At 42.3% G+C, this 11,157-nt stretch overlaps 1 protein-coding gene across 1 annotated transcript; it reads left to right on the forward strand.

Annotated features, from left to right (window-relative positions):
* Window positions 1-7,638: 7,638 nt before the first annotated feature.
* On the forward strand, window positions 7,639-10,660 carry LOC308330969 (uncharacterized protein; the record flags this gene model as incomplete). Its single annotated transcript, XM_080786035.1, has 5 exons — window positions 7,639-7,890; window positions 7,991-8,211; window positions 8,623-8,770; window positions 9,912-10,018; window positions 10,483-10,660. The coding sequence occupies exons 2-5, from the start codon at window positions 8,000-8,002 to the stop codon at window positions 10,658-10,660; spliced, it is 645 nt and encodes a 214-aa protein (XP_080642161.1). The 5' UTR covers window positions 7,639-7,890; window positions 7,991-7,999.
* Window positions 10,661-11,157: the final 497 nt, after the last annotated feature.

Here is an 11,157-nt window from a genome sequence, read left to right on the forward strand (position 1 = left end):
CAAAGTTTGCTGTGAGAAAACACACCACAGGCTTAGTACGCAATCTGTGATCTCCCTGTATTACAGACGTACCCCGTTAGAAACATCTAACAGATTAAATGAACCAAACACAGCAGGGACAACTTTCAGCTGCTGTGCTATACCATATTGCTGCGTCAAACACAACGCAGTCCTTTTCCAAACTCTGTCAAGTCACAAGAACTACCCCACACTTAAGTCCTTCGGACCCTCTGTGGAGGGTGCAGTCCCACTTTCTTTACTTTTACTGCAGATCTATTTCACTCCTGATAAATAATCAGTTTATTTGTTTACTTCACTAATGTCCAGTGGTCAATGTCTCATCACTTCTGACCTTTGGCTGAATGCCATATAGGTTATTGGTATTATCATCTTAGTCTTCACCTCACTTGGCTGTCTACCCCTTACTTACGGAATTCATTCAGTCTCTATGGTGTCTGCCTCAGCCACTAATTTGCCATACCGAATGGCCCATTATGTCTTTAGCACACATGTCTATGACCTTGGCTTAATGAGATAAGAGATAACACGCTCCGAGAAGTGACTCTTTTGCTGTGTGGGGAAGTTATCTGCGCCAACGCTCTCCCGGCTTTTTGGCCCAGTTTAATGTGAGTCAGGGAGTGCTTGTCTCTGCTGATAAGGCAGCGCCCGACGTGCGGAACAGAAAAGATGAGTTCTACTTCTCCGCTTCTAGGTTAATACTGAGTTTCAACCTGACTCTACACCAACCGAAACCCCCCCCCCCTCCCAAAAAAAAACTTTATAGCTCTTCTAATCCTTATTTTAAGGCTGTCTTTTTTTTACCAGGCCTATATTTGCTTTTTCAGTGACTATTAGCTCTCTTACTGAGAGCTACTTGACCTTGGCTTCGCGAGGGAGTGATTCTTACTAGCTGACTGCTGTGGGGGAGGTTTATAAACAATTTCACAACACTGCTCTTTCGGCTTTCCTCCCTTGGCCCAGTGAGAAAAGAGATAGCTTCTCCTCTTCTGATAAGGCCTGTGTGCTGGTGAAAGAAATCACCAAGTTGCCATGTTTACGCAAGCCTCTGCGCTCTCCCGTCGCGAGAGTATGGCCCGTTGATCAGAAAAGATGAATACTCGTCTCTAACGGGCCCTACCAACCAAAAACGCTTACAGCTTTCTCAGAACTTTATATGTGCTTCTGGTCCTTACTTTAAGGCCTTCCTTTTCTTTCGAGTACGTTTTGGTGTAATGACTCTTCTAGCTCACATGGCAGGCTAAATAGACACTTTACTCTAATCAAACATTAGATTACTATATTCCAGCCATACAAGGTACATTTAGCCACTTAATTAATAAACTCTATATATATATAGCAGCTTCTGCTGCCTTCTAACTAATAGGCTGGAGATCTTTCTTCCACTTAGGTTTTGGCTATTTACATCTTGTAGATCGGCTATTTTGCACACTCATTTAAGTGAAATGAAACAGAAACTACTCGTTGTCTCACTGAATACTGATTAATATTTCACTTATTCAATCCATCAGCCCCCTTAGGTTAGGGGTTGTTTTAACTTTGTAATCGCTTACCATTCACACTTAATACACAGAGTGTAGCTCAGCAGCATGCCAGTGTTATATGAAAACCCCAGGGATAACACTTAAACCACTCTTATATGCCCACTTCAATATCCTCCTGGCATATTTGGATGAATGTGGCAACTACTGTGTATTCTTAAAGCGTGACAGGGAAACACAACGTCACGTTACTTGCACATGTCCACCCCTCTTTCTGGGGGTAGCTTAACTTTGACTTTCCATTTGCGACAAGACAAATAACACACAACACCAAAGAATGGACAACCACATGGAATGCTCAAACGATGTCTGTTCACACACCTTATCTCTGCTACCTTGAAATTGGTAGCTAAATCTAGCAGTGACTTTTGACTATGACCAGAGTGTAACTAAAGTTTGCTGTGGGAAACACACCACAGGCTTAGTACGCTTATCTCACAGACGTACCCTGTTAGACAACATCTAACAGATTTATAAAAACAACAGACTGCAGCGTATACTCACAGCTGTTGTGCGGACAAAGTAGGCTATTCATCCGGCTTATAACCTCAGCTGCGATGCATCACTGAGGCCACTGACCTCTACAAGGAAAGTGTAATAATCTCTGCTGGCGTACCAAACGTCAGGCTAAATATGGACTCTAACCATATTGCTGCGCGTATCTAACTACGCAGTCTTTTGCTAATGAACCTCATTAGGCTTATATATGGACTCTAACCATATTGCTGCTTGAACCCAAACAGTCTTATCTCTTAACTCTGTCACGTCACTAAAAAAACAAAAACTGTATAAGTCACTTAAATGTTAAATTAGTCGGGTCTATATCAGTGAAATTTGGAAGCATGTACTACATGTGGGAACAACAAAAAGACAAGGTTTAACTAAGGTAAACCCTGCATCATAACCTACATGTTACCAGGCAAGAGGAGAGGCACTTTTTCTCTAGATGAAGAGTAAAATATGAAGTGACTCACCTCCTGCATCTGGTCCCACTAAACTGACACCATTTGTTATGATCAACTGTATTCTACGTATTGGACCCTCGTCTGGTTCTGGTGTGTGACGACCCGGTTGGCATTTCCATGGTTCGGCGGCGGACAGACAGACAGGCCGGCCCGGGAGAAGATTAACATGACACGAGACTTGGTCACATCAAAACGTTCACAAGGTTTATTACACTTACAGCAGCATATATAGTTTGGATACTTCATGTCCTAATGACGTCACAGACTAGACATCACAATCATTGCCTGCCAGCAGCGGCCTTCAGCGTGCTCTAACACAGCTCCGAACACAGCACCAAGTATCAGAACACTATAATACAACAATTATGAACATATTTTTTGTAAAAATGTTCGCAGATAGATACTGTACGGTATGAGCTGATTTGTGAAATCATGTTTCCACTCGTCCTTACTTAACCCCTTCCTTCCTACCATCAGAACAAGAACAGTATTTGTTTTGTACTGTATATCTCAAAGGTGGTTTGGTTTGAGTGACTATGACAGGTCTGATTTTTGAGTGGTGCAACCACTCCTACAACTAGCAATGTGTGTACACCTATGTACCCATGTGGTCATGAGCACCAATATTAGCCTGGCTAATAAGGTACCAGTAGGGGGCGCCAGAAACAGAGAGAGGGATAGTGCTGCAATGTTGCCTGCTAATGAGAGAGAGAGAGAGAGAGAGAGAGAGAGAGAGAGAGAGAGAGAGAGAGAGAGAGAGAGAGAGAGAGAGAGAGAGAGAGGTGGGGGTGGGGGGGAGCTGCACCACTCAGTTCACACGGGTGAGTACAAATTCAAAAGACCAGTAAGACACCTGGTGGCGAGAAACGACCTTGCCCTGGCCTAAAGGGTGAGGTTGCGTGTACTGGCCATATGGAGCGTGTCTTGAGTATACAGGGTTTGATTGAGGTCAGATCAACATATGGAATGTCAGAATAGGTCAGCTCCATTTATGGAGATCTAAGGGTGACAGTGTATTGAGTGTACAGGGTTTGATGAGGGCCCAGGTATAGGGCCTGTTGCCATTATACCTGCGGCTTCACTAACTTTGGGGCAGGCCTGTCTGAGTTTAAATGGACAGGTATCATTGTGAGTGACGTGACAAAATGAGTGACAAAAATGTATGGGGATTGTGAGTGACGGTGAGGAAAGGTTTCATAGTTAACTGCGACCTTCAGCCCTAAACCTTAACAATTACACACAGGGTGGAAAGGTTTTTTCATGTATCCACTACAATGAATAAATACTTACTAAGAAAGTAATTCAAGCTAAAGTACAGATGTATTGTCATCAAAATGTACTTAACATATCAAAAGTAAAAGTAGCCGACTCATTCTGCAGAATGTCTCATTTCAAAAGTTTTTTTTCTTTATTTTTTGTCAAACATCTTTCAAACATAGCCGATCTACAAGCTCAAATTGTGAACTCTATAAGTAACTCAGTAAATACATTTGCCTCTGATGTAGTGGAGTAGAAGTATAAAGTATTGGGGGCACGGTGGCACAGTTGGTAGTGCTGTCGCCTCACAGCTAGAAGGTCCTGGGTTCGATTCCCGCTCGGGATGCTGTGGCTGCTGGCGGCGTGCTTCCTCCCCCGCGTCATCAGTGCCCATACCCGAAGGCGGGGTTGGCGAAAGGGCCCTTCTGTGTGGAGTTTGCATGTTCTCCCCGTGTCCCCTAGGGTAGGTACCCTCACAAAAAACATGCAGTAATCCTGGTCACTAAACTGCCTCCAGCCGGGGCGCCTGATGGAGGGGAAAGGAACTGGTTGGAATAACATGTTCCTTCCATGCGCTACGTCCAACCAGGGAAACTCCCTCCTGTCAGGTGTAAAGGAGCAACTTGGACACTCAGGCATGAAGGAAGCATGATTTCAAGTCCGTTGCTCTCCCCTTGTCCCCCATATATGGGGACTAGGTTGGTGGAGGGTGTGCCTCAAAATGGAATTCAGTACTTGAGTAATTGTACTTACTTTAAACCAATGATTACACAACAACCATTTCTAAAACGGAACCTTTCTTCAGTTAAATACATAATCCATGTTTGAATAAATGTATTGAACACTTTTTTCTTCTTCCACCCACAGCTATTCTGAAGCAAAGAAATGGATCCGGTAACACAGAGCATGAACAATGATCTCCGATGGGATCCACCAAGGACCACATCAGCCCCAACAGAAACACATCCCATAATACAGCTCATTATGAGTGGCGACCTCAACAAGTTCAAGAAATCAATCCGAGGCAAAGACATCAATGTCCTTTACCCATGCAAAGAGCTCAACAGTCATATATGTCCCTTAAGTGCTGCTGTGGCATTTCACAAGGAGGACATTTTTGCATTCCTTCTGAAAGAGCGTGCAAACACAGATCAGTTATCCACGAAAGACTGGACCCCTCTGCATTATGCCTCTTATTACAAAACACCACTTGATTTTGTGCACAAACTGATTAAAGCAGGAGCAAATCCAAATGTCATTGCAGATGGTCCCCGCGCTATGACACCAGTTCAGGTTGCTGCCATCAGTAAGAGAGGTGATATTGTGAAAGTCCTAGTCAAAGCTGGAGCGATTATAGCAATAATCTATAATGGACATCCTGCTCATGTTTTTTTCAATTTAAAAATGTCTGACATGATGCATGAGCTTTCATTGAGCGACGGTGACTATTATTCTAAAATGAAACTTTTTATAAATCTGCATATTGCTGTGCAACAGAAAACACCAACAGAAGTTTTCAGCATGTTTGATCGTTACATGCTGGAGGAGGATCCTCAGAGCCATGTGACCGTCATTGACGTGTTAATGTCATTAATGCTTACCGGACCACTAGGAGAAGAGTATCGTCAGAGAAGTATTAAGTGGTTGAAGGACAATGATAAGATGAACTTCTAGATTGAGAATGCAGACAAGATTCTTTCAATGGTCGATGTACGCATAAAGGCTGTACACGTACTTGTTCTAAATGTATCTCTAGTTTTCTACGCAATGGAAGAGATACCCAGTGAGGTATCACTGTCTATGATCCCCAAGCTGCTGAAACTCCTTTCCACAAGGACTCAATTTCCTGAAAAACAGGATAATCCAGTTCTGTGGCTACTATATTTGATCGCACAAAAAACCAAAGTTAAAGATGACTGGAATCAGAACCTCATGGTTACATTGGTCACAGCGATTGCTCCTTTTGTGAAGAAAGAGCACCCCCCTCGCGTATACATATGCCATATGTATACATATGGCATACTGGCAAACCTTCTTCCATGTGAAAATGCCACTGACATCTTTGCATCAGTGGGAATAGATCATGTGCCTGTGGATATAATTGCATATTATGCAGAATTGTGCATAGATGACAAACTGAAAGAAGATATAACAGAACTGCACAAGTGCCTAAACAAGGCAAGCTCAGAGTGTGATGTTTCCACAACTGCCAACACAGAGCTGTCAGGATCCAAAAACAAGAGGAGGAGGGAAAAAAAAATAAAGCAAGAGGAGCTGAAAGATGAGGTTCATGTTGATGCAGATAAGCCAACAACGGTTCCTGTTGAGGAATCTGGTCTGACTGAAAGTTCACATGTGCAACCTATCCACCCCGTAGCCAGTGTGTCACCACAACCTATCCACCCCGTAGCCAGTGTGTCACCAACACCACAACCTATCCACCCCGTAGCCAGTGTGTCACCAAAACCACAACCTATCCACCCCGTAGCCAGTGTGTCACCACAACCACAACCTATCCACCCCATAGCCAGTGTGTCACCACAACCACAACCTATCCACCCCGTAGCCAGTGTGTCACCAACACCACAACCTATCCACCCCGTAGCCAGTGTGTCACCAAAACCACAACCTATCCACCCCGTAGCCAGTGTGTCACCACAACCACAACCTATCCACCCCGTAGCCAGTGTGTCACCAAAACCACAACCTATCCACCCCGTAGCCAGTGTGTCACCAACACCACAACCTATCCACCCCGTAGCCAGTGTGTCACCAACACCACAACCTATCCACCCCGTAGCCAGTGTGTCACCAAAACCACAACCTATCCACCCCGTAGCCAGTGTGTCACCACAACCACAACCTATCCACCCCGTAGCCAGTGTGTCACCACAACCACAACCTATCCACCCCGTAGCCAGTGTGTCACCACAGCCACAACCTATCCACCCTGAAGCCAGTGTGTCACCAACACCACAACCTATCCACCCCGTAGCCAGTGTGTCACCAACACCACAACCTATCTATCCCGTAGCCAGTGTGTCAACAACACCACAACCTATCCACCCCGTAGCCAGTGTGTCACCAACACCACAACCTATCTATCTCGTAGCCAGTGTGTCACCACAGCCACAACCTATCCACCCTGAAGCCAGTGTGTCACCAACACCACAACCTATCCACCCCGTAGCCAGTGTGTCACCACAGCCACAACCTATCCACCCTGAAGCCAGTGTGTCACCAACACCACAACCTATCCACCCCGTAGCCAGTGTGTCACCAAAACCACAACATATCCCTCCCATAGCCAATGTGTCATCAAAGCCACGGAAATGGCACCCAATCAGTCAAAGATGGAAGCAACAGTTAGAGAAGCTTGCAGACATAGATGAAAGTAAAGTGATCAAAGTTGGAAGTCTTGTGTTTGTGAAAGATAATGAATTCCGCATTGCAAAGGGAAGTGATGGAACTGAGGTCTTCTTGGGGTTACGAAATGACGGCACTGAAGTTGCAGTTAAGAGAATGCCCATATCCAACTGCGGTGTGCTGAAGAATGAGGAAGGATTTTTACGTCTTCCAGAGCTTGATGATCCTTCCATTGTACGATATGTCGACTTTGCAGAGGATGAGGACTTTGGATACCTTGGTCTTCAGTTATGTGAATACAAACTGGAAGAGTACATCAAATGTAACTTCACTGAAGACAGCCTTGGTGAAATGAAGGGTCTTGCAAAGCAGGTTCTCAATAGCTTAAATGTTCTTCATTGTCAGTATCCTCAAATTCTCCACCGGGATATCAAGCCCCAGAATGTCTTGATTGGTAAAATACAGAATAGATTAAGAGCATAGCCTATACAGTTTCAGAGAATGAAACAACATACAATTCATGTCATTTCCATCAATAGTAAACACTGTTTATTGTATTGATCTACCCAATTTGCTTTATAGATGTTAAAAATAAAGCAAGATTAGCAGATTTTGGAATAAGCCGACGATTGCAGGAAGGACGAACAACCCTCCACACAAAGAATGCAGGATCGAGATGCTGGAAGGCAAAGGAGACGATACCTGCTCACAGTGATGTTGCTAAAAGAAGTGCTGATATCCAGGTTAATAAAAAGGAAAATCTGACTGATAAAAATTTTAATAAATGAGAACAATTATTATTATAATAAATTATGCAATTAATTTCCATGCTCCTTTTGTCAGGTGGCTGGGATGTTGATGTATTACATCCTATCCGGAGGACACCATCCCTTCGGTGATGACTTTAGATGTGAAACCAACATCTACGATGGAATCTACAACCTGGATCACGTTCAGGATGTGGTTGCCAAGGATCTCATCGAGAGGATGATCCATGAAGACCCAAAGAAAAGACCTAAAGTGGAGGAATGCTTGGCTCATCCCTACTTCTGGACAAACAAAACGTACTAGAAATAAGTACACATTACACATACAGTAGTAGTAGTAGTAGTAGTAGTAGCTTTAATCAATACTTCATATCATGGCATAATCACAACCACAGCTCATTTTATTCTCTTAAGCTCTATTAAATAAATAGCACATCTACAAGCTCACAACACGTTTGGAGCTTGTAGATCAGCTAATTTGTCTATTGATTATTGTTTTCTGCCAATAATATCATGCCCCAAACATGCTTTTAAAGTAAACCTTTTGATCCAACAGTAAGTTTTCTACCAACATGATGTTTTCGTTGTTGTTTTTGTTTGATATTTTCTTGCCCATAATTTTCATCTTGCCCAAAACATGGATGCCAGTTTTAAAGTAAACCTTTTGATTTATTTTTCTCAATATGTATGTTTTATAAATTCTTCCAGGAGAATTGATTTCCTGCAAAAGGTTGCGAATGAGAAGGAAATCGACAAGCACTATGAAAACCCTGAGCGCCACAACGTCATGGCTGTGTGGAACCAGTGTGCTGAGGATGGACTGTTCAGCACATGGAAACACACCATGAAACACAAGGTGACTAAATCATGTGTATAATATACACACATATGTCCATTACACTAAATCTGTATAAAATACACATATATGTCCATTACAATTTACAATTTAGGCATTTATCAGACGCTCTTAATCCAGAGCGACATACATTAAGGAAGAACAAAAAACCTGGTAATACATCATATACATCATAGTCATCATGAATCATATGTAAGCTAAGAACCTAACAGTGGAATATCTATATAATGAAACTTTGCATTTATACTAGGGGTGTAACGATACATTTTCACAGCGATACATGGTTGACGATACGATACATGGACGATATTGCTTCATTGTGGCGATACAATACGATTCAATGATTTTAAATCGATACAGTAACAATTTAGCAAATACATTAAATATGTGTGAAACTTGTGGACAGTGCAGGCTTTTTTAAGGGAAAGATAAATTATTATGGATAGAAATAAGTAAACAGTGATTCTCTGGCGAAAAGATGGACATCATATTTGAACACATGAACAAACCCACGCCTTGACATGAACACAGAGAATACACACATTTATCGATAGACCAAGTATAGCTATATATGGAATGGAAAAGTAATCAACCCCATCATTTTCTTTTTTCTTCTTAAAATTGCTAAATATGATGCACAAGTACTTAGTATTGATTAAATGGATTATTTCCATTGCAAAACGATTCAATGCCGATTATATCCATTGGTGATACCATACGATACAAAGTCAAACAATACGATACGTTATTTGCTGTTTACATTTTTATATACTTTCATTTTTTTCATTAAAATCGAGGCTAAGATGGAGTCTGAAGAGGTGTGTTTTCAGACTAAATTATACATTATGTATACTGTAGTCCACTACACTACGTCATGTCTATATAGGGGTGTAACAATATTGTAGACCTAACTGTGTATAATATGCATATATATATATGTCCACATAATGGACACACCTGAACCCCACATGATTTAGTCTATATTATAGACTAAATCATGTGGGGTTCAGGTGTGTCCATTAGAGACTAAATCATGTGGGGTTCAGGTGTGTCCATTAGACTGTATAAGGTTCAGGTGTGTATATGTGTGTGTTTATTAGACAACAGGTCCGTTTCATGTTGAAGTTGTGTGTTTTTACAGTTGCCACAGGAGGTGTTTGAGGAGATGGACAACAGGAGGAAGAGGTTTCCCTACCATGATGATGCGTTTGGACTGCTGCGCTTCATACGCAATCTCCATCAGCACCAGTACGTTGAATTTGACATTTTTGTGCTAATTCGCTTATTTCCATTGAAATAAGTGTACTAAAGTGCGCCGCTTGGGATACTATTTACATTATGAAGAGAGGATACATAAAATAAATGATTTTTGTGCCATGGAAATAAGCGAATTAGGACAACACCCCATTCAATTCAATGCAATTCAATGCAATTCATTGAGGGCTTATGGTAGAGGAAATCACCAATAATGCGCTTTTGCACACGATAACACCTGGACCTCTTTGGTGGGGACGTAACAACTACAAATAAAGGGAGCAGACGTAATGCCCTGTCTGAATTACATGCTGTCACCCTTCATGCAATGACTATATGAAATTATTGCACATACTGCAGGGCCTAAATGGAAACAAGACCGCAAGGACTTCTTATTGGTGCTGTGCCTTTTGAACGGAGTGTATATATGGCTGTACTCTGTTTCTGTGTGTTTACAGTGCTAAGGTTGCTGCTGACATTGACCTGATGGAGATGTTTCCTGCTCTCATCGTAAGTGTCTACAAGTTCACTCTGAACCAAGGCTGGAACACACGGATCACCCTGGAAGACTTCTATCCAGCAAAGTCCACAAATCACAGCCTGGACGACACCCTGGGCAAACTCTCCCTGTCGTAACTTAACGGGTTGCCCAAAAGGTAGATGGCGATCTACCAGACCAGTAGATCACAAAGGCTGTGCAGGTAGAACACATGACATCCCCCGAAATATATAAGAAAAATATCAAAACTCCTCGTCCCACTAAACCAGAATCAGAATATGTTGGACGTGTTGTGTTTGCTAGGATGGAGCTTACCAGCACTCCACTTGCCTCCACACTTCCACACAGACTATTCATAAGTACTCTGCCTTGGGTCTACTATAGGTTCATATCCAGCCCTCAATGTCTTCACATTATTGTACAGTTAATAAAATGCATTATTCAGTGTAACGCCAGCTCCGTTATTCAGGTATATTTCCGTCAGGTATATTGTTTTTATATATATATTTTTTTATAGCAATGGGATAATATATATATATATTTTGGTGGGAAGATCTTGAAGAGCTGGACCGGTCATTTTAAAAGTAAATCTCAAGTCAAAAGTGTGTACGTGGGCACCCCTGGACCCGTTACA

This window comes from Protomyctophum bolini (genome assembly GCF_963924005.1).
Source record: "Protomyctophum bolini genome assembly, chromosome: 16".
NCBI classification, from domain to species: Eukaryota; Metazoa; Chordata; class Actinopteri; order Myctophiformes; family Myctophidae; genus Protomyctophum; species Protomyctophum bolini.